The sequence below is a fragment of the Tetrahymena thermophila genome, assembly GCF_000189635.1.
Source record: "Tetrahymena thermophila SB210 genomic scaffold scf_8254777, whole genome shotgun sequence".
NCBI lineage: Eukaryota > Ciliophora > Oligohymenophorea > Hymenostomatida > Tetrahymenidae > Tetrahymena > Tetrahymena thermophila.
The window spans coordinates 95240-119522 of record NW_002476535.1 but is presented as its reverse complement, the minus strand read 5'-3'; the positions used below and the strand labels follow the sequence as shown (position 1 = coordinate 119522).

At 22.4% G+C, this 24283-nt stretch overlaps 9 protein-coding genes across 9 annotated transcripts; 6 read left to right on the top strand and 3 right to left on the bottom strand. All coding sequences in view use genetic code 6, as the record gives it.

Moving 5' to 3' along the window:
- Window positions 1–630: 630 nt before the first annotated feature.
- Window positions 631–1497, top strand: TTHERM_00374870 (carbonic anhydrase; the record flags this gene model as incomplete). The annotated part of the gene is made up of 1 exon (XM_001009616.3): window positions 631–1497. One exon carries the CDS (start codon window positions 631–633, stop codon window positions 1495–1497), a length of 867 nt encoding a protein of 288 aa, XP_001009616.1.
- Window positions 1498–3103: 1606 nt separating this feature from the next.
- Window positions 3104–3916, top strand: TTHERM_00374880 (carbonic anhydrase; the record flags this gene model as incomplete). The annotated part of the gene is made up of 1 exon (XM_001009617.3): window positions 3104–3916. The coding sequence occupies one exon, from the start codon at window positions 3104–3106 to the stop codon at window positions 3914–3916; it is 813 nt and encodes a 270-aa protein (XP_001009617.1).
- Window positions 3917–5337: 1421 nt separating this feature from the next.
- TTHERM_00374890 (hypothetical protein) lies at window positions 5338–6495 on the top strand (the record flags this gene model as incomplete). Its single annotated transcript, XM_001009618.2, has 1 exon — window positions 5338–6495. The coding sequence occupies one exon, from the start codon at window positions 5338–5340 to the stop codon at window positions 6493–6495; it is 1158 nt and encodes a 385-aa protein (XP_001009618.2).
- An 898-nt stretch (window positions 6496–7393) lies between these two features.
- TTHERM_00374900 (long-chain-fatty-acid-CoA ligase family protein) lies at window positions 7394–10919 on the bottom strand (the record flags this gene model as incomplete). The annotated part of the gene is made up of 4 exons (XM_001009619.2): window positions 7394–8151; window positions 8912–9373; window positions 9884–10424; window positions 10680–10919. 4 exons carry the CDS (start codon window positions 10917–10919, stop codon window positions 7394–7396), a joined length of 2001 nt encoding a protein of 666 aa, XP_001009619.2.
- A 1931-nt stretch (window positions 10920–12850) lies between these two features.
- TTHERM_00374930 (alpha/beta hydrolase family protein) lies at window positions 12851–13975 on the top strand (the record flags this gene model as incomplete). Its single annotated transcript, XM_001009621.1, has 1 exon — window positions 12851–13975. One exon carries the CDS (start codon window positions 12851–12853, stop codon window positions 13973–13975), a length of 1125 nt encoding a protein of 374 aa, XP_001009621.1.
- A 1143-nt stretch (window positions 13976–15118) lies between these two features.
- TTHERM_00374940 (zinc-binding dehydrogenase family oxidoreductase) lies at window positions 15119–18360 on the top strand (the record flags this gene model as incomplete). The annotated part of the gene is made up of 7 exons (XM_001009622.3): window positions 15119–16135; window positions 16411–16991; window positions 17056–17198; window positions 17251–17708; window positions 17779–18087; window positions 18164–18232; window positions 18289–18360. The coding sequence occupies exons 1-7, from the start codon at window positions 15224–15226 to the stop codon at window positions 18358–18360; spliced, it is 2544 nt and encodes an 847-aa protein (XP_001009622.3). The 5' UTR covers window positions 15119–15223.
- Window positions 18361–19090: 730 nt separating this feature from the next.
- TTHERM_00374939 (zinc-binding dehydrogenase family oxidoreductase) lies at window positions 19091–20307 on the top strand (the record flags this gene model as incomplete). Its single annotated transcript, XM_001470681.2, has 3 exons — window positions 19091–19588; window positions 19667–19706; window positions 19763–20307. 3 exons carry the CDS (start codon window positions 19091–19093, stop codon window positions 20305–20307), a joined length of 1083 nt encoding a protein of 360 aa, XP_001470731.1.
- A 569-nt stretch (window positions 20308–20876) lies between these two features.
- On the bottom strand, window positions 20877–21176 carry TTHERM_00374950 (hypothetical protein; the record flags this gene model as incomplete). Its single annotated transcript, XM_001009623.3, has 1 exon — window positions 20877–21176. One exon carries the CDS (start codon window positions 21174–21176, stop codon window positions 20877–20879), a length of 300 nt encoding a protein of 99 aa, XP_001009623.2.
- A 1278-nt stretch (window positions 21177–22454) lies between these two features.
- Window positions 22455–23390, bottom strand: TTHERM_00374960 (solute carrier family protein; the record flags this gene model as incomplete). Its single annotated transcript, XM_001009624.1, has 1 exon — window positions 22455–23390. The coding sequence occupies one exon, from the start codon at window positions 23388–23390 to the stop codon at window positions 22455–22457; it is 936 nt and encodes a 311-aa protein (XP_001009624.1).
- Between the last annotated feature and the right edge of the window lie 893 nt (window positions 23391–24283).

The following is a 24283-nucleotide window of genomic DNA, read 5'->3' as shown; positions in this document are numbered from 1 at the left end:
CGTAGATTTCTTGATTTTTAGTCTCCTTTCAAAACTATTTGCTTGCTTAACAAAAATTAAAAATAGACAATCTTTTAATTTATTGTTAAACAAAGTGATTTAATATGTTTATTAAATCTGAAGCAGTTTCGCATACTGATGACGATGTTCACTAATTTCAATTGATAGAAATTAAAATATTCGGTTATCTGAAACTTTTATCTCTATTTGAAATAGTTTAGATTTAATTGAGAAAAAAGATAAATAATAAAAATGAAATTGAATAAGAAGGTTAAATTTTACGGAAGTTTACTAATCTTAAGACAGGATTATCAATTTAATTAATGGCTTGAGATAATTAGCTGTGTATTAGAATCTAATTGAAGATTTAAATTATTTCATAAATTATCAAAAATAAAAAATCTTATGCTTTTTTTAAAAAGTTTGAAGAAAATTTGAAGAAGAAAAAAGAGAAGAAGAATTTATTAACAAAAACTACCTCTTTAAACCTAACAAAAAATAATTGTTAAAAGAAAAAAACAAATTAAATCAGAAAAATTAATTACACTGAAAACAAAATAAATAAATAAACAAATACTTTCATATATATCCATCTCTCTTAATTTATTAAAAATTAAAACAGTGAAGTGAATGAGTAGTACTAATTAATAATAAGATAAGAAATAGACATGCCATGGATGTTGCTTACATAATGATTAAAATGAATTCACTTTCTTCGATAAGTGCGGGGATGATGAAGATGCTGGTATCGATAGACTCCTTTAATACAATTAGAAGTGGGCTGAATAGATTTTAACATAAGATCCTACATTTTTTACTGAGCTAGCAAAAAAATAAACTCCTGATTATCTTTGGATTGGTTGCTCAGATAGTCGTGTTCCAGTTGAGAAATTAGTCGGTCTTGGCCCTGGAGAAGTTTTTGTTCATAGAAATGTTGCAAATTAGGTTATCCATACTGACTTAAATTGCTTATCAGTTATTTAATATGCAGTAGAAGTACTCAAAGTCAAGCACATTATTATTTGTGGTCATTATTAGTGTGGTGGCGTTGCTGCAGCTTTTGATAATCCTTAACTAGGTTTAATTAATAATTGGATCTTACATATTCGTGATATTTATATTAGATATAAGAAACAATTACATGAACTTCATGATCGTGAATTGATTTTAGATAAGCTTGTTGAGCTTAATTTAGTTTAATAAGTTTATAATATTGGTAACTCTACCATCCTTCAAAGTGCTTGGGAAAAAGGCTAAGAAGTTACCATCCACGGGTGGATTTATGGTCTTAAGGATGGCAGAGTTAAAGAAATCGATTATGCTGCTAACTCGAAATAAGTGTTTGAAGAAGTCCATGACAAAGTTATTTCAAGATTACTTTCCTAGATTTCCAGCTAAGCTAAACACAAGCTATATTAAGATATTTTTTAAGAAAAAACATCTAATTCTGACAGCAGCTTGACTGAAACAAAAGATAGCATAAACGAATGCTGTTGAATATAAATGCTAAACAGTTTAATAAATCACTAATTCTGAAAATATTTTAAAAAAACCCATATATAATAAATAAATTAATACAAATAATTAAATAAACTAATCTTTAAAAAAACGTTCTGTAATAAATTTAGATACCAAAAGCTTAAATAAAATAAATAAAGAGATTGAATTGCTATCCTTTCAAATTGAAATCTAACATAAAATTATATTGATAATTATTATTATGACAAAATTTTAATTTTGTATAAACAAATTAAATTAAATTTGTACGTATTTAGCACAAAAATAAATATCAAATTAACAGAATTATATTTTTATTTATAATTGCTAACAGACTAGCTGTGAATGAAAGATTACCACCAACTGACCTGACTGATTTTACTCAAAAGACATATACTTACTTATATTTACAAAATAATTTAATTTAATAGAAATAAATAAATAAATAAATATTATTCTAATCAATTTATAATAAAAATCTTTCTAATGATTTTATATGTCATTAAAATATAATTATTAAATAAATAAATAAATAAATAAATAAATAAATAAATAAATAAATAAATATATTTCTTAAAATGATAAATAAATTAAAATTTAATTATTATATACAACCTCATTAATTCTTTTGAAAAAATAGAAAAAGATTTTTATTTTATTTTAAAAACTAAAAAAATTATTAGCAATTCTCATTACTAAATTAAAAATATATACCTTGACAGTAATTAGCAAAAGTTTTAAAACTCCAATTTATTATTATTATTGTTTACCATATTTGGTCATTATTCATTAAAATAAAATTATAATTACATCATAATCACTGATTGGTATCTTTTATATCATATTATTTATTTATTTTAGCTCTTAGCGACAATTAATACTTTTTTCTTTTTACTTATTATCAATCTTAAATTACTTTATCAAGCTTTGATTGATTGAGGTTATATTGATTGATGTAACCTGATTTGAAAAATCACTTCTGATCACATATATTTCAAACACTTCAATAATATTAAAAATAATATGTATCAACTAAGCTGTTTTTAAGGTTTTTTAAATTATAGTGAATTAAATTTTGATAAGATGTATCTATTTAATATGTTTGATGAATAATCAATACATTTATAATAAAAAAAATTTAAGTAATTTGAATATATAAACTTTTTATTTTTCAAATAAATCTCTAAGCAAAAATTTATCTCAAATCAAAGTTTTATTAATACTGTTCATTTTTTTCCTAATCAAATACAATTTTTCCTTAATCTCCTGAGTAAAAAAATGGCTTCATTTACACATTAACTTGCTATTTTAAATGAGAGAATTTTTCAACTTTAAATAACATAGTATAAAACTTTAAATTTTACATTTTAGTGTTTTAAAATTCAAAGTATGTATGAAGAAAAAAACCAGAAAAAAAAGCGTGCAGTGTTTATGATACATCAAAAATCGATTTTTTTTAGGAAAATTCGCATTATAAATACGACAGAAATTATAAATCAAATTTTTTATAAACCAAAAAACAAATAACAAATTTATAAAATCTTAAAGAATTTTTAAGCATTAATTAGTTTAATAAGCATATTAAGAAAAGTTAACATATTTTAAGATGGATTAAAAGGTTTAACCTCGTAAAACAGATATGTTTCATTCTGATGAATAAGAGGATAATCATAATGATTATTTTTGCTAACATGGTATTGATGATCTACTTTAATATAATAAAAACTGGGCATATAAAATTTAGCACGAAGATCCAAGCTTTTTTAATAAACTCGCAAAAGCTTAAAATCCTGAATATTTATGGATTGGATGCTCAGATTCTAGAGTACCTGCTGAAACTTTAACTGGCTTAGGTCCAGGCTAAGTTTTCGTCCACCGTAATGTTGCAAATTAGATCATTCATACAGATTTAAACGCTCTCTCAGTTGTTTAGTATGCTGTTGATGTTTTAAAAGTTAAACACATCATAATTTGTGGGCATTATTAATGTGGTGGTGTGAAAGCAGCTATTGAAAATCCTAAATTGGGTTTAATTAATAACTGGCTTCTTCATATCAGAGACTTATACTTAAGATACAAAAAAGATTTAGACAGAATTCAAGATATGGCAAAGAAGGTTGACAAACTTTGTGAAATGAATATTGCACAATAGATGTATAATTTAGGTAACTCTACAATATTACAAGCTGCTTGGGCAAGAGGTTAGGAAATCACTATCAATGCTTGGATTTACAGCTTAAAAGATGGTACTATAACAGAACTTGATTATGCTGCTTCATCTAGAGAAGTTTTTGAAGAAGTTTAGGAAAGAGCTCTAAAAAATATTATTAAAAATATTCCAGATACTGATGAGGTAACTGGTAGATTAACAAAAAGATAATCTAGTATAGTAATAAGAAATTCAGATTAATTCCACTGAATATAAAAAAAACTAAAATAAATAAATAATAAAATATTTTCTAAAGTTTAAATATCTATATAAATTTAATCAAATTAATTAAATTTATGATTTTAATCCAAGCAAAATATCTTTCTTCATGCTTAGCTTAATATATACATAAATTTATTTGTTATTTCTTTTATTTTGTAATTAATTGTGCCAGTAGTTTTTTTAAAAAGTGCTAAAATCATTAAAAATTTACATTTATTTCTTTTATTTAATTACATAAATATTTTTTAAATAAGATATTCAAAATATAATTTGATCACAAATTACCTTTATTATATTAGTATTATTGCTCGATTTGTTTATAAATTTATTTGATTTGGAGTTTTTTAGTAATTAATCAGTAAAAGTGATTGGAATAAATTTTGTTAAAATTAATTATTTTAACTTTTAAAATAAAAATAAAATTTTTTTCTAATAACTTTTATATTTAAAAATAATGAAGCAGAGTAAAGAGAAAATACTTAAAATGTATTTATTAATTTAATCTAAAGCAAAAAAATAGAAAATACAAAAATGATAAACTGTAAAGTTTGAATTCTTCAAAAATAATGTATTAAAATAATATTTAACTAATGATTATGGTTAAAACAAACTGAGATAAATAATGATTTAGATATTGTAATATTTTAAGATTTCATTGAAAAATCTAATTTTGATAATCATGAATAACATTTTTAAATAATTCAATTTTGTTTTTACAAATAAGAAGAAAAATAGTAATTAAAAATAAATAATTTTAGAACCATCAAAAAAAACTTTAATTCTTACAAGTTATAATTAAAATATTAATATTTAATACTTTTTATATTAATTAAATGAAAGTATAGCTCAAAGATCTACTAATAATATCATGAAAACAGCAAATATATATTTTTATAAAGAGGTATTGATTTGCCTAAATTTATTTATTAACTATGAATTAAGTATTAAGCATCACTTTTTTTAATTAGAATTATAAAATAAAATGGTATTTTTATATAATAAATTTATTACTTTTAATTTAACATTTAATAAATGTTAATGATTGGCAACTTAATTACATAAAATAAGTGATATATTATTTTATTATAAATGATTATTCATAAAGCATATTTTAAATTCAGTAATTATTAATAATCGTCTATAAAAAGGAAATGATATAATATTAAAATATTAGCTATTATATTTAAAAAAACCATATTAATTAACTAAATGTTTTTATTTTGCATTTAATACGCACTTTTATAAAATTCATGGTTTTATGTATGAATTAATTAAAATTATACAGCTTTTTAACCAATTATCTTACAAGTAGAATAAATCTTTTATTTTCCTTTAAATAGCTTTCATATTAAGGCCACAAATTAAATTATAATATTAAGGTAGAAAAATTAAAAGATAATTAACTAAAAATGAAAAAAGTATCATACGAAACAAACAACAAAGATCAAAACTTTGATTTAAGTGATCATTATTATAGGCTATCAGCAAAGAAGAGTGTCATAGATAATATTTCTTGTATCTCATTTTTATCAGAAAGTTTTTTGGTCTGTGGAGATGATCAAGGCTAGCTCTAGATTTTCTAAACTAAATCTTTAAATAAGGTAGCTAGTTAAAAAGTTTTTGATCATACTTTAGATAAAATCCACGGACCTTTTGGAGATGGATTCTTCTTTCTTTAATCTTAATTTTCTAACTTAATAAAGTTAGTTCATTTAAATTTTCAAACTTTTGCTCATTTGAAAAACATCCAAGAAAACTAAATTCATATTAATGTCATTTCTGCATATAAGTTTGATGGCGCGATTTAACTATTTTAGAAAATATCTGATAGCTAATTTGTGATAAGTTTTAAATGTGGATAGCTAAAATTTTTTGACTTCAACACTGACTCAAATAACTCACAAGAAAGCATAAATTATGGAGCTTTCCAAAATAACTTAAGTTAAAGCAATTTAAAGGCAAGTAGAATTAAGGAAGAACTCTATAACAGCGATGAATACATTTTGATTTATCAAAATTATTAAAACTATTAAAAAGAAAATAAATTCTTTCAAGAAACAAGCTAATTTAGATTCAATTCTGCAATAACTCATGTTTCTAGAATAAATACAGAGCTAATAGTATGCTGTTCAGCTAAAGAGTTAGCCATAGTTAATAATAATTAAATATTACATACTTGTAAACACAATTTTGAACATTTAGGTTTTATAATTCCTTTCAATAAAGATTCTTTTATAATTGGTAGTTAGAGAGGTTATTTGCAGCTTGTTTTTTATAATAAATGCAAATAATCTCTTTAGCAGATTATGAATTATAATCTACCTAATGCAAACATAGTCACTTCATTAAATAAATATGGAAGTAGATCTATTATTTACTCTTCAGAAAAAGGTGCTTATATCCATGATTTAATGAGCCATTAAACCATCTGCTTGCACTCAAATTTTTCAACTGCTACGGCCTTTCAATTTAATTTAGATTCATACGATAAAAATATTGTAATAGCAGATAAACTTTCTAGCCTTCACCTTTTTTCATCAAGCAAAGATAGTAAAATTAGCGCTTGATAATACTATTTCTTCATATATTCAAAAAGAAATTATGATTAAAATACTATCTTTATAACATAAATAACAAGAATAGCAATTTACAAAAAATTTTACTTAATCTTTGAAAAAATAATAACTACTTACTTAGTTAATTAACAGTAAGAATTTAATTTAAGGTATTACTAATTTTTAAAACGAATCTAATATAAAAATTTTATTTTATGTTAAGAACATTATCAATTGAAAATATTTTACTGATAAATTTAATAATAACAACTTTAAAAATTTAAAATATTTAGAAAGTAGAATAATTATGATCTTTATAAAATTCAAGAAAATAAACAAACAAATATATATTTACAAATTTTTTTTTTCTTTCTAGGTATCCTGATAATTATTTGGCTTAGAAGCAAAGAAAAAAAAGGAAAAACAATCCTAAATAACTATAATTTTATATAAAGGAGATTAAAAATAAAATGCTAAATTTTACTTTATATTAATATTATTTTACTTTATATAAAATGTATTTAATGTCAATGTTTATATATTAAGACACTCCAAAATCCTGTTTAATATACCTTCAAGGTCTTTTTTTTCAAAATTTCAAATTTTTATTTGAAAAAATTATTTTTTGAGAGATTATCTAAGTTAATTCATTGAAGTTTAACAATATATTGAATTACATAACATTGAATATAATATAAAATACATGAATATAATACCTTTTTTAAGTTTTTAATTTAAATATAATTTAATTCTTGAAGTAGTAAATTAATTAATTAATAAATTGTTTAATTAGTTTTATTTATTTGTTTGTTGAATTTTTAAATGTTTTTTTATTTTCTTTGGTTGTTTTTATTAAGTATTTCTTATTTTTTATCATCATTTAGTGAATAGTTTAATATCATGCTAACTATCAAATTACTTCATGAAATTAATACATCTCATCTATTTGAGTCTTGAAATACTGAGCACAAATACTTCTCTATATTTTTCCTGTAGATGTTAACAAATTAAGAGTCTAGAAAGAATTAGGTTCTAATCTAAACTGGTTAACTCTTTCATATGGAATGAGTTCTTTATCTCCTTCTTAAAGAGCTTCAGAAATAGTTCTTTAAATTATAGGATTTTTTTTGACTAATTCTATATATTCAGCACTGCTTTGATTAATATTTTCTAATTTAAGTATATTTTAGAAGTAAGAAAATTCAGGTACAATTATTGCTACTAAGTAATTTTTATCAGTCATTCCATAAATGAATATTTCAGATATCGCAGGGTGGATAGAATAAATACCTTCGATTTTTTCAGGAGACACATATTCGCCGATAGGGAGCTTGAAGATATTATTTCTTCTATCAATTATTTTGAGGGATCCATTCTATTATAATTCACCAATATCTCCTGTGTGCAACCATCCTTCTTTATCAATAGCTTTCTTAGTTGCAGATCTATCTTTGAAATATCCTTTGAATATTTTACCACCTCTTAGCAAAATCTCACCTCTAGGTTTTGATCTACCATTTTAATCTTAATCCATGCAACTGTAATTCAACTCAGGACAATCAATTAACTTAAACTCCATGTTACATTTAGGACCTCCTACAGTACCATGATAATTATCTTCAATTTCAGTACTTAGAGCAACACCTGTGCTTTCTGATTATCCATATCCTAAATAAATTAAAACAATTATTATAAATTAAAGGATTATTAATTTATTTACTAAAAATTAAGATATTTCAAATGTAAACACTTATTATGATTATCTTATAAATATATTTAAAATAATCTAAATTTCCTACGAAATTGCAAATGGCATTTATATTTATAAATTTATTTCTGTCTACAAATTGAAAAAAAATCTAGAATTAAATAAAGTTTATAAATAGAAGTGCAAATTTATTTTGTATTATTTTATTTTATTATAAAGAGTAAATTTAATAAGAATGAATTCACTGTTTTTGTTTAATACTGATTAATCTTGAAAGCACATATTAATATTTGTGCATTTAGAATAGCAAAAGAAAGTATAAATTAATTCGTGCTATTATTATATCATTAGTTGATAATGATGAAATCTAAATTACTTTTGTTCTAATAGAGATATTTTAGTGAATATTTATTCAAGCTAATTTTAATTAAGATATTACGCAAATGACACAATCTTAAAAGTTAAAATTTTGAGATTAAGAGTAATCAAAATTTTTTTATAGTTTGGAAAACTTATACTATTTATTTTGAAAAAGTATTGGGGAATAACTTTTAAGTGTAAGCAATTTTGATAAAATATTGAATGAAAATGAAAGCTAATAAATTTTGATTGCTGTTATTCCATTTTCTTTGATACTATGCAGAAGAAAATTTCTAAATTCTAGAAATTTTTCAAACTAGAAAATAATTATTTTAGAGTTTGATTGATTTATTTTTTTACCTTATATGATAGGAACACAAAGCACTGCTTGAAGAAAATTTAAAACTTTGTCGTTGAGGGGAGCACCACCGCAAATAAGCACTCTAGTTTTACCTCCAAATGTCTTTTTTAATTTGTTAAAGATGAGAGTATCGAAAATGGGATTCTTATAGTTTTCTCCACTTGAACATAAACTGGAAATCTTGAAGTCCAAAGCATATTCAAAGAATTTCTTATAGAGACCTTCATCGAAATTTTGGATTTTATCCTTAATTGATTGGTAAACTCTATTATAAAGACGAGGGACACTGCAATAAATAGTAGGTTAGAGAATTTCTAAATCTAACTTTTGAGAAGCTAAGTCTTTTGATGCAAATCCTATGCCTGCACCGTTTACCATCATATTTTAACATACATCACGCTCATAAATATGAGATAATGGAAGGACACTGTAGTAAATATCATTCTAATTTATTTTTAGCTCTTTTTATAAGATAAATGGAATGTAAAAATTGAATATTTAAAAGAAATAGCTTTATAATGAGGGATGATAATTAATTAATGCTGTAATGCTTTGATCATGTTTACTATCAAATTGTTTTATGAATACTTACAATAATTGATTGATTGATTAAATAGCGATTGCTAGAAAAGATAAACTATATTTATTATATAACAATTCAATAATACTTAAGTTGATTGCGATTTATTTGTTTTAATTACGTATTCGAAATTTGACTGAATAGGTAGATTTTAATTTTCCAAATAAATATTAGAAATAATAATATTCCAAACAACATCAAATATTTCTATCAACTTTTATCTTTTTTTCTAACAATTGTTAATAATTGAATTCATTTATTAGATTGATTCTATAAACTTCATAAATATTGTTAAGAATTTTATGTTGTTTAACATTTTTATCTTAAATAAACATTTTAGCATTATTAAAGTCAAATGATTTAAATCAAATTAAAAATGATTGTAAATTACATTAATCTTTAGCTATCTTAAATGGGGTTAGAGATGAAATACAGTTAGCATGAGTAATCATAGCACCCTTAGGAGTAGTTGTAGTAGTACCACTTGTATAACAAATAGTGTAAATTGTGCTTGGCTTAATATTGGCATAAGGGTGGATTTCTTCTTAAAGCAATAGGTCCTTGAAAAATATCAGCTATTTGCCTTTAAGCATGAGCTAATTATAGTATGATTCATTAAATTAGTCTGAATTTGAAAAACACACAATGGTCTTGACATTATCAATATCCATAATTTATGGAATCAACTCCTCACTGCAAAAGATTGTTTCTAAGTTACATTCATTAACAATATGAGAAATAGCATTATTTTAAACTGCAACCAATGCATAGTTGTATAAAATGCATGCATACTCAACCACAATCCACTCTAAACAGTTCTTTGCAAATATACCAACAGTATTTAAATCCTCACTCTGATTGAATAAGCACTTATCTGTAATGGCACTTCCTACTTTTTCACTCATTTTAAGTATTTGTTTGTATGTCCACCACTAAAAATATTAAATTAATATTATTTAAAAGAGTTATTTTAAGCTGTAAAATAAGTTATTTTAAATTTAGAATTTCCATAAATAAATAAATTATTAATATTATATATAGAATATATTTAATTTGAAAATTAGCATTAATGTATTTAAAAAAATCATTCAGGTTATAAAGTCTTAAATAATCTGATGATAAAAATAAGATTATTTTAACAATTTTCAAGATAATAAATGCAATTAAAATAAAGAGGAATAAATTACTTTATATTCATTCTTGTTGGCATCCTTTTTGCCTAAAAAATTGTTGTTTTCATATTGCTTGACACTGTTCAAGAAAGCATCTTTAAGAGTTAGAATGTTTGGATCAAAAGTATTAATAAGATTCTCAGTTGACTAAGGATTTCTGTAAATTGAAGATTAAGATACGCTATTTAAGGATACAGGTACTGAGTAAAGTACTTTGCTTTACTGCTTATCTGTAGAGGTTTATAATTGGCCCATTTCTGAAGTTATTTATTTTCCTTTATTGATAGTTTGTTTAATGATGTTTTGAGATTTAAATATGCTTTTTTTTGATAACTAATTTTTTTTTCTACTTTAAATTTAAAGATTTTTGATATGTAATTAATTTATGATGTTTTAATATAAATTTTGTTTTTCTTTTTTATTATTAGTTTGATTTTTGTTGCGAAATAATTGTTTATAGACCAAATTAAAAGCCCAGTAGAGGTTTTACTAATCCTCTAATTTTAATATAGATAGGAAAGCTATATTAAATTATAGATTATGCGTAAGATTTTACTATTCACTCACAAATATTAAGATAGTTAATAGTTCATCAAGTATATATGTTATACATCATAGATACCTATTAATCATTAATTTTTATCATCATATAATTGTAAATTCTTTCAATTTATTTATTCCCATAAATATAAAGTAATAGCTGATTATCCTAAATAGAATTTTCTTATTTTATTTAGTTATAACTTGCTTACTTACAATATTCCTTGTGAATATAAAAATATTTTATAAAATAGTTTAACATTTCTACTTAATTAATTACCCTAATCATATTTTTACTGTTTTATAAAAAAATGAAAAATAATTCTGTTATTCTGGAATTAAATGTTTTGTTCACACATTTTGTGAATTTTCTTATCTTCATTCTAGACTTATTCCTTTTTTAAATAAAATTACCATACATTTTACATTTGTTTGATTATCAAAAGTTAAGTCTAATGAATATATTCTGCATGATAAAAATAAGTAACTAATTAAATCCATTTGTTAGAGTAATTTAAACTTTTACATTTGTAGTACTTATTTTAAAGAAGTTGATTATTTGATTTTTTTCTAATTTATCTTTTCTTAATAGTTCTGTAAATATTTTTAAGAATCTTAACTTTAAAAGCATATTCTTTATAAAAATTAATAATATTTTAAAATTATAAAAATTTTAGTATCCTAAATAGTAAATTGTTTTAATTAAATTGAATTATTTTTATATTCTATTTTAATAGAAAGTTTAAAATTATTAATCCAATTTTTTGACTTGAAAAAAAGTTTACTCCCACCATTGTAAAATAGTAAAGCTTATTTTACTAATTTCAATACTTTAAATAACATTACAGGGTATAAATTGGCAATTTTAAGGTTCTTTATAATTCTATAATATTTATTTACATTTTATTTATTATTTTTAAAGTTATTTTTTAATTTTAAAAAAAATTCTTTTACATTAACTTATTAAATAAATTTTAGATTAATTTAGCTTATTTAAAGTTAATTCAAAGTTAAAATTTGCATATTTCATAAGATATTTTTAAAATTAAATCCTTTAATATCTATTTTCTAAATTCTATAAAGTTTATCAAGGCAATTTGCCCGAGTTGGTTAAGGGGGACGACTTAAGATCGCCTGGATGTAATCCGCGTGAGTTCGAATCTCACAGTTGCCATTATTTTTACATTTTTAGAAGCTTATTTCTATATTAATTTAGAAAAAACAACATGATTTAACCAAAAATAATCCTTAGAGCGCTAATTTACATCACGATTTGAGTTGAAATTAAAATAATATGAATTTTAAATGAAATAGACTTATTTTTATTTAAAAATAAATGCTCAAACAAATGTTTTTATGTTTTATGATTATTTATTTTAATTACAGATACTTTAAATTTAAAAATTTAATTAAATAGAAAGAAAGATTTATTTGTTATTAAAGTTTTTTATTAAACAAATTTTACTTTAATCAATTTATTTATTTATTTTTTTATATTTTGCGTCATCTTTAAGATTTATCTAATGTAATCAGGTAAAATATCGTATAACAAATCTTATTTTAATTTCGTTTTTGATTATATAAAAATTAAATTAACAAATCTAAAATTTGTGAATCTAATTAGTACTTTCCAAAATTTTGTAAAAATGCTAAAACTTATTGCAAAGGTAATTGGCTACGTGGTACTACCAGCTATACTCTCGATTTAAATTATTCTTAATTTATTTTCAAAGAAATTCAGGTAACCTCTATATCACTTTAAATCTTAGTACTTCTACAAAAAGATTGGTGATTACGATACTGAATATTTAAAAGTTCAAAAGAGAGTTAATCATCATACCCATGATCCAAAATAAAAAGATATAACTATCGTTTTAGTACCAGGCAATCCAGGATATGTAAGGTATTATGACTTATTTTTAAATTAGCTTGCTTAGCATCTAAATTATGCTTATGATATTTACGCTATTTGCCATGTTGGACATTTGGGATTTGAAGGTAAGAAAAAGAAATATCATGTCGAAACTGATTATAAACATCACCATTATCACGGAGTGCATCATAATAATCAGTAATAGACACCTAAAAAAAAGCTTAACGTTTTAGAGCATTAAATTGAACATAAAGTTGAATTTATGAAATATTTGATGCACAAGCATCCTAATACTAAATTCATATTTGTTTCTCACTCAATCGGTTCTTATATTGTTTTGAATATTTTGGATTATCTTCCCAAAGATAAAATTCTTCACTGCTTTAAGCTTTTTCCTACTATTGAAAGAATGAATGAAATGCCTAACTATAAGCATACTAACATATTAACAAGATTCCCTGTTAAATAAGTGTCAGCTACTATTGCTCATATTCTTTAATATTTACCAAATTTTGTAAAAAGAGTTTTAATTTAGTTAGTTTTATCCAATCAGAATTAACAAGAACCAATAGATGATATAGTTGAAACCGTTACTTCTTTCCTTGATTATACTACTGTTTACAATATCTCCAACATGGCATAGCTTGAATTTACTTTTGTTAGGAAAAGATAAGATGACCTTCTAAAAAAATATATTAATGAAATAACCCTTTACTATGGTAGAAATGACAATTGGGCTACAGTTGACTTATATCATTAAATAAAGAAAGACATTCCTGCCATTGATGCTAGGCTTGATGACCATAACTTAGAGCATGCATTCGTAGTAGGAGGAGCTCGTACTTAAGCTCAACTTTTATAAGATTGGATCAATGATAAAATTAAGAATAAATATTGAAAATAACAATGAATCATTTTAATAAAATATAAAGAATAATAATCTATTATTTTGTTACTATTTATTGACTCACAAATTTTTGTTGTTTGATTTTGTGTTAAATACGCAGTATGCTAAAAATTTATTTCATAAAAATTAATTTTTTGAATTTTAAGATTTTATTATTAAATTGATTTGAGATAAAATTAGATGCCCATCATCTCAAGGTGCCAAGGTTGTTAGATTATACTTTAATAATATATATTATCCAATTTATCTATTTTATATTTTTATATATACTATTAAGCAGTAAATCAACTTAGAATATTGATTAAATATTAAATTTTTCTTGTTTCATTTTAAAAAGAATATATTCTTTACATATAATAAATTTTAGAAAATAAATTTTTTCCATTTTAAGATTTTAGTGTGAACTAATATTATATATAAAAGGTTGTTATTAATTTTTTTTATTATTCTAATGATATAATTGATAATGTTAAGAATAATAATATTTAATTTTTTATTATACTAAAAACCATATAAAATATTTATTTATTATTTAGTTTTGAAATATTGATTGATCACTCTTTTCGTGTTTGATTTAGTATCTTAACGTATAATATCTATTAATTAAATAAAATTTATTTTTTAACAATTAAATTTCATTTACAAGATTGGTTTAAATTTTGATAATCTTAAAATTAAAACAAGTAAAAAATATATTGATTTGTTTAAACTTAACCCAAAAAAATAAGAAATAAAAATAATAAAAAATTATTTTAAATTCTTAATATAGGCTTTTTGTAAATTACAAATTATCATTTTAAATAGGCGATAAGGTTATTTTTATTTTGCTGATTATTTCAAATTTAGATAAAGTAAAAATTAAAAATAATTGTAAAAAAAAATATAATGAATTCAAAATTTAAATGAAAAAATTAATAATGAATTAATGAATGTGGTATTTAAATGAGCATAGCGATATTAAAATTAATAATTTGTTTAAGTATGCAAATAAATTATACGGTAAAAATAATGTTGATAAATATACAAACGAAAATTAAATTTCATTCTTTGAAAATATTCTTGTTTACTTTTGTTTCTTAATTATTTAAAAAACTTAGAATTTAATTATTGATTTAATAAATACTTATTACTAAATTAATATAAAACTAATCAACTACCAAGTATTATTTTCTAATTACTTTGGCTTACTATTATCACTAACAAAAAATTATAATAGAAATAAACAAACTATTTATTAAAATGGAATCTTAGAAGAAACATCAATAATTACCTTAATAAATTAAGTCTCAGATACCTTAAAATTCCCTTTTAAAGAAGCTTTATCTTCAAAATTCTATTAAGGAAAAAGACTTAAACAGAATTTTATATGATCAAGAAAGTAATGCAACAGCTGAGGAAAGAATTAAACATATATAAGACAGCGTTACGAAACTACCTTAAAGCTTATTAAAAAACCACATTCATATTCCTATTAATATTATACAAATCCACTAATAAAAGAAAAATTCTCCAAATGGAGTACCTAAACCTAAGCCAATTTTGACTGAAAATATGTAATAATCTATGAATAAGATAAGAAATGCTTTGACTCCTTTAAATGGTGATATAAAATTTACTTCAGCTTCTAGTAGATTAAATTAAAGTTTTGATGCTTAGTACGGCTAGGAAAATGCAATAACTCATTTTAGTATTGATGAAAAAAAGAAAAAGAGCACAAAAGAGTTGTAAATGCAGACCTTTTATAGTAAACCACCTTTATCTTAAGCCAGTCGAAATGAGAGCTCATAATAGATGAGAGGAAGAATTAGCGGTTTGAGCATATAAGACTATAAATTAAATGAACAGTAATTCTAAAATGGCTATGATATTTCATAACAACCTAATAGCAAATAACAGAAATAGCTTGATGGCCATTAAACAATTAAAAATGCCTATTTTCATAACATGAGTTATACAACAAGAGCAAGTACTGCAAGATCAAATACTTAAAGATTAAATAAATAAAGTAATTAAGACGCTCCACTTCTTTTCAAGAGAAGAAATAGAGGTCTTAAATAGCAATCTCTAGATTTTTATAATTGCAACTCTCAATAAAATTCATTCTCTATTAACAACTCTATAGAGTACTTTTCTATTAACAATGAAAAACAGGTATGAATTAAATTAAATTAAAAATTTGTTTACTATTTTAACAAAAAGTAATAATAAAATTAGTTATTACATGTGTTAAATCTTAAAAAAGACTGAATCAATAACAAAAATTAAATAAATAAATAATTTCATAACAAATTTTAATAATAATTAATAAATTTATAAATACTTTTATGCTATTGAAAGGTTTTAATTGGCTTTAAAAGCTATTTTTAACAGAAAAAATTAGATTTGATTTGTTTAAAATATTAATATGTAATTAATTATTTAATTAGAGTAATTAGAGCGAACTAGACAACCACACTTTTACTGGGTCCAGCCATCCTATAACTCCTTACTCTGTTGATATAACTCCAATCATCAACTAATAAAATAGACCATTTACATCATTTTAAACATAAGTTTTACAAAGCTAGTTATCATTAAGAGCATCTACAAATTTAAGACAGAGAAAAAGTGATTGCTTATATTATAGTAATGACAATAAACCGATAGATGTTAAATAAATGCTTTCTAAAACTCCTAATGAGTAGATAGAGAATTAAGAATTATATGTTTAAAATTAAGGAAGCTAACAATTTATTGAAGAGGATGTTATTATTGATTAAAATTAAATTTTACAAGAAACTGATAAAGTCATACAATCATAAGATTATCAAAGGTAGAAGAAAAAGAATTTTGAGAGAAGAAATGGTGTTCTCAATATGAAAAAGATAAACTTAAATGTATAATATATGAACAAGTTTACATCTGAATTTCTCCCACCTTGGATTAGAAAGAGAGCAGATTTTATTAAGGTTTACCTGTAAACTTAAATATCAAACAAACTTATTATTCCTAGAATATGTTTGAAAGAGTAGATATATTGATAAATAAATATTTAAAGTTTTTTTATAAAAATGATTCTTTTTATAATATAGAATAAATGATAGATATATCAGCGATCTAAACACTTTAGAGGAATATATGAGGAAGATTAAATAGCTTTAAGATATAAGTTCTGATTTAATGAAGTCTATTTGCCAAAATTTAAAGGTTCACATTTATTGGGAAGGAGAAAAAAGTAGATTTTTTTAAAATTATTTTAAATGGCAATTTAATTTATTTTTATAAAGTATTTAGTTCTGGAGATGAAGTAAAATATATGTTTGTCATATTTGAAGGTCAAATAGAAGAAGTTTAAGATGGAAAATAAATCAGATTGCTATAAGAAGAAGAATTATATTTTAGAGATGCAGTTATCAGAGAAACAAAAGTTACCAATGACTTCATAGCTCTTAAGCAGAGCATCATTATATATCTTGAGAGAAAAGATTATTAAGAAATAATTCTGAATTAACAAGAAAGAGTATTAAATAATTTTAAGATCGATATCAGATTTTAGACACTCTTTAAAGATTTTCCTAAAGAGACTTTAACAAAATTATGTGACTCCCTTCAAGGCAGACTTTACTTAAAGGATGAGATAATCTATGAGTTTTAAGATAACCCTAATTATTTTTATATTATCTACGAGGGCTAAATAAGATGTGAAACAGTTTTTTATATGCTTAATTAAAACTGTTGGCCTAAAGTAAAATTTTCATTAATATAATATGAATTTTCATTTTATTAACTTTTTAACTGTGCTTTTATAAATTTAGAAAAACTTTCAAAAGATCGTTGATTACGATTATCACGAGTATAGAACTTTTTCAAAGACTCTTAAAAATGAGAAGATACTTAGCAAAGGATAGTTTTTTGGTGATTAAGAGGTCATTTATGAAATAGGAAGAATGGCTAGTACAATAGCTCATACAAATTGCTTCTTGCTTAGTATCACGAAAAAATAGTTCTTCTAAATATTTACTTATAAAGAAATAAATATGTTTATCGAATACAGGCAGAATGCTCCTATTAAACTAGAAAAAAATCTAAAATCAATCTAAAAAGAACAAAAAAACAAAGATGCAGTAAATTAAATATAAATAAATTTTTGAACTTTTATTTTTCAATATATTTTTAATAAAATTTAATTATTTATTTCAGAGAAAAAGAATAATGAGCGCTTTGAACATTCTATACGAGTCTGCACCCTCAAAAGATAAGGTTGAAAAGGTAAATCGAGATAGTGATTATTCATTATTAATTTGATTTTAATAATTAAATAATAGATTGAGCAAAAGATTAAAGCATTCAAATAATATATTGAGAACAAAGATTTTAATTAACCAGAAGAAAATTGAAAAAAATTATAAAAAGTTTGGAATGTAAATTAAATCACTCATTTACAACTCCTACAAAACCAATAATCCATTAAAAAAGGTTCATTAAAAACTAATTTTTTTCAAGATTAAATTTTAAAATTATAAATAAATAAAATTAAATATTATTGATTAAATTAAAAATAAAAAAAACTAATTTATTTTGTAAATATTTCTTTTCTGTATAAGTATCTTTTATTGATGTCTTCTCTTTAATTAATTGAAAATTATATTTTTTAATTAACACTGTTTTATTTCTTATTTATAATTTGCTTGGATGTGAACTAATTTGAGAATTTGTAAAATTAAATAACATGATTAATATTTATCAGAAAATATTCTAAAATTAAAAGAAAATAATCATCCTCATAATTAATTTCACATCCTTTTAGAAAATTAATACATTATATTATTTTGTTTATATACTCAAATGTATTTTTATTTTTTAAAATGAAAACGGATATTAATAAATGACTCATTTAGGCTATTTTATTTTTGTTCAAAATTTGTTTTATCAATATTTATTGAATTTTATGAAATTATTTTGATAAATTTATTTCATTAAAGAAATATTTTAATTGCTTTAAAATTGCTGAATACTTTTTTTTAATTTATTCAACAAAATATCTTGATATATTATTTGATACTGAATTCACTATCTTTTTTTAAACAAATTATCAAATAAATACTTATCAGACGGATCTTAATACAAATGAAAAATAAATAACTAATTTATCTTAAAAAACCAGATAATACGTTTCCTGATAGCGCTGAAAATATTTTCAAAGTTAGTGAATCTCAAATAACTTTAAAAAGCTTAAAACAAGGAGACTTCGTTGTCTAAGTACATTATGTTTCTGTTGATCCAGTTATGAGAGTTTGGCTTTCAGGTGCTGAAACTTATTATCCTAAATTAAAATAAGGGGACGTCATGCATTGTTTTGGAGTTGGGATTGTAATTTATTCAAACAATTCATAGATGAATGTAGGCTCTCAAGTATTTGGTAATTTAGGAATATAGCAATACTCTTTAGTTGATAAATCAAGAAGAAAGATGGTATTTCCTCTTCCATAACAATAAGATTTTCCTTCAATTAAGCTAATAGACTATTTAAATTTAGTAAATAACGGTATGGCTGCTTATATGGGATGCATAGAAGTATGTTAACCTAAACCTGGTTAAACGATTTTAGTTTCTACAGCTGCAGGGGTAATTTATAAAATAAAGTTTATTTATGAAAAATATAATAAAATCATGTTTTTTAAGATTAATTTTAATTGATAAAAGGCAACAGGTTTATTAGTTTGTTAATTAGCAAAGCAAAAAGGTATATTTATTAATTTTTATAGTAGAAGAAATATTGATTGTTTTTATATGAAAAAGGCTGCAAAGTTATAGGGATAACTGGAAGTAATAGGAAATGTGATTTTTTAAAGGGTGTCATTTAAATTGATGAAGCTATCAATTATAAGACACAAAACCTATCTGAAGTTTTAAAAAACTATAAAATCGATATGTATTTTGATAATGTTGGAGAAGAAACGCTTGATTTGGCAATTAGATAAATAAATTAAAAAGGAAGAATAGCACTATGTGGAGCTATGGGTAATTATAATGATTACAATAATAGAAAGGGCATCAAAAATTACCTCATGATTGTATTAAAGAGGATATTTATGAAAGGGATAACTTTCACTGAGGTTGGAGAAAAAATGCCTGAAGTTTTAGAGTATTATTCAAATAGTATTAAGGAAGGTTAAATAAAAACCTATATTGAAGAGTTTGAATCAATAGAAAAGTTACCAGAAGCACTTAAATTTTGCTTTAATGGAGATAACATTGGGAAAGTTGTAGTAAAAATACAGGATATAAGTTTTGAAGAAGCTTGTAAGGAGGTATTTAAATAAAATAGCTTATCTAGTTTATGATTTATATATGAAGATAAGATTTTATTTAATATTGCTTTTAAAAGAATTTATTGAAATAAAATAAAATTTTACATATTTAATTGTATACAGCATCTATGTGAAATATCTAATCTTAAATATCGTAGAACTAATTTTAAATTAAGCAAAATAAAAAATGAAATTAGTTTTTGAAAATTTATAGATAATTCTAATGAAAGTATTATGTGAACTTCTCTTTTTCAAATAATTAAAATTTGAAAGCAACTAAATATTTATTGATTCACTGACGTCACCGTCATATCGTCTTTGTTTAGTTTAAAAAAATTCACACATATATGAAAATTGCAAATTGAAGTTATCAAATGCAAAAAAATTGAAAATACATATGAAAATATTTAAATCACATAAATCTGCTAGATTAGGTAAATTTGTTTGCATATTAATGCTTCGAAAATGGTTGTTAATTTCCTTTTTTAATATGTTTAATTTAATCTTTAAAATTTAAATTTAGTAAGTAAAAATCATTCTTAAATGACGAGATATACATATAGAATACAAATAAATTGCATTTTTAGCTTAATTTATATGTCTCACTATTTAAGAGATCTTTCGTAGTTGACTCTACGCATCAGCAATCTACCTTAAACAAACACATTGCTAAAATGAACAGCTAAAAGAAAATAATTTCTTGGCTAAACTCTCCATGCAAAACGCATAAATGTCATTGAATAAACAGTCAAGACAAATTGCATATCTCTTGATGTTTTCTCAGGGGGTCTTTCCCAATCTAAAGCTCCTTGAGCAACGAAACCGCAGTTAGTGACAGGTCCCCAAAAGTGAGTTGTCTTAGGGCCAACGGGGGAGTTTATAAAAGCTGAAATAGCTTGCATTATTATCTTATCTATTTATTTATTTATAAATTGGCTTTTTAATAATTAGATTTTTGAATAAAATCTGTTATTATCTGCTTATTATTATTTTATTTAATTATCAATCTTTTATTCTCCTAAGTATTCTTTTCTTTAATATTTATATTTCATTGTAATAACAAATATCATGTAAGCAGCATCAATAAGAGTGAACGTAATAAATAAAATAAATACGCTAGACATTTCTAAAACTACATTTGTTTTAAATCTTTATCTTTTATCATATAAAAATTCTTTCATTTATTTATATAACAATTAAAAAAAAGTTTACTTTTAAATTTTACAATATCTCTTTATATTATTATTATAAAGTGAAATTGAATTAATGGTTGTTTTAATTTTATTTAAATACTAAATTTTAATTTTTAGTATTCTAAGTGTAAGAATTTAAACAATATATTTTATCCAAATCAAATTAAAAATTTTTATAAGAAAATTAAAAATTATTGCTATTTTTAATAACTAGACGACAATAAAAAATAAGCTTTAAATATTTAATTTTCTTTAAAAATACAAGTTATAATCCAAACACCTAAATTAAAGTTTCCAACTTTATAATTTTTAAAAAAATAATTATATTTTTGATGAGTAAATATTAACGATAAAATTTTATTTAAAAATTAATATTTTTATTCGATTATCTTATTTATCAATATATTCATTAATTCAGAAATTCTTTTAATTTTCAACTCATAAAAAAGACAGAAACTAAAAATAAAAATATCAAATATTGTAATTGTGGGAAAAATAATAAAAATAAACTCCATTTTTATTTACTAAATGACTTTACAAAATAAGCTCCGAAAAATAAATGACAATTAGCTTTTAAATATTTATTTTCTGTAAAAATACAAGCTAAAATCCATTCCCTTAAATTAATTTTTGCAATTTTAGAATTTTTTTAAAAATAATTATTTGGAAGACTAAAAATTAACAATAAAATTTCATTTAAAAAAGAATAATTATATTAAAATAACACATTTATTTATTTGTCAATTTATTAATTTATTTTTTCAATATTATTTTAATTTTCAAAAACTTATTAAAAATACAGATACTATATATGAAAATATCAATTATTGAAATTGAGGGAGAAATAATAAAAATAAATAAATAAATAAATAAAATTTTTCATATTTTTGGATTGAAATTAATTTTTACAAAATAAAACGAATAAATTAGTAAATAATTTTAGATCTATTTTGCATTTTATTTTTAATTAATTTATTTAAATATTTTTCAATTGATAGCTTCTTTTTTTTTCTAATCCTTCTTTAAATACTCATATATAGTCCAAGCAATAGCACCCTAAGCACCTTTCTTTAAAAGACGAGGTAAATAGCCTCTGTAAAAGCCTTTAAAGCCCTCAACTTAATAAATATGATATGCTAACTTCAAAAGCGGAGTATTTTATTGCCTTACTCCTTAATATCTCACTCTAATATTATCAAATGGATAGAAAATCATAATAGAAGCACTTGCAGAGAGTGCTCCTGATAAAAATATAAATAAATTATTTTCATTCGCTGGCTTTTATAGGAAATATTCGTACATACTAATTAATGATTGATATATTGAATATTATGCTCCACTCCAGGGTAGATCTCTCATTAATGTTGGAATTATTCCTTTATAAAAACCTCTTAAGCCTTCTTCAGCGTATATTTTTTTTGTAGTTTATATAACAGAAGTGTATTCTTATTACCCTACAACCTCAAAACGAGTCTTCAATACTGTTAAGGGAGTGGAAGCCATAGTTGTAAAAAACATAGCACTCGAGCCATTTATAAAGTTGACAATTTAGTTATAAATATAATGTTCTGGGCTTTTTGTTTAAGTTTTAAGTATATAAGGGATATTTTGAATACCATTAAAAAATACTCCAAATCCTAATGAGCTTTTTACAGCTGCTATAGTTCCTCCTCTAAAAAATCCCCTTACACCTTCTTTCTGATATATAAATTTAGATAGATTTAAAATCTCAGAAGGTTTCGTTCCCCAATGATTCAAAAAAACGCTAGATGTACGCAATACTTCAAAAGGTTGTGCTATAAATGTAAGCATCGCTCCAGCTATAAAACTTTTATAATGGATCTTTGGCTTTATTTATTTATTTTCTTCTAATTTAATTTCCTATGCCTTTTTATTCATTAAATCCTCTATATTTGATGACATTTTATTTGTAATTAAGAGATAGTGTTTTTAATTTATTTATCTGATGCTATCTATAAAACCTAATTTATTTATAAACTTATGGCTTATTTCACAAGTAGAACTTGTTTATATTCAGTTTATGATCAATATGCTTTTTAATAGTGTTTATAGCAGCTAGCTATATGGTGTATATTAGAAGTACTAAAGTAGTATACTTTCTTATGATCTACTAAATTTTTTGGATATTGTAAGATATTTTATAATTTAATTAAGGTTAATTTTTTATGCGATTTTATTAATATTAGATTCTTCTTTAAGGTAAAATAATTTAATTAGTGGCGTTTCTATTATTAAATGATTAAAAATATGCAAAACTCTTTCTTGATTTTTCTTAACGAATTTACAATTGTAGATTACAAGAAATAGGACAGTAATTATATCTAAAATATTCAAAATTTTGACTTTATTTGCTGGTAAAATTTAAAAAGGCCTCATGTAGTTTAATAGTAGATCTTTTTTATATAAGATAATTACAATTAAAATTAAAAAATACAATACAAAACATATTTATTTGTGTTTAATGCAAATTTTTTCATTTTATGCTTATTATTTAGCATATAAATAACAAAATAAGCCTTATATCTATTTCTATTTTTAAAAATTTATAGTGATAATAAATATACTTTAATATTTATTTTATTCAATTCTAAAATTTTCCAGAAAAAACTTATTTGAAAAAATATCTATTGTAGAATTTTTAAACAAAAGGCATAAATTTAATATAATACTAAACAAAATATTTTTAAGTGTAAATAAAGTAATAAATAATGTGATAGTTTGAAAATTTTTAAAGTCTTGCTCAAAATATTTTATTAAAATTAAAAGACTGTCAAACGAATTAACACCAAAAAATA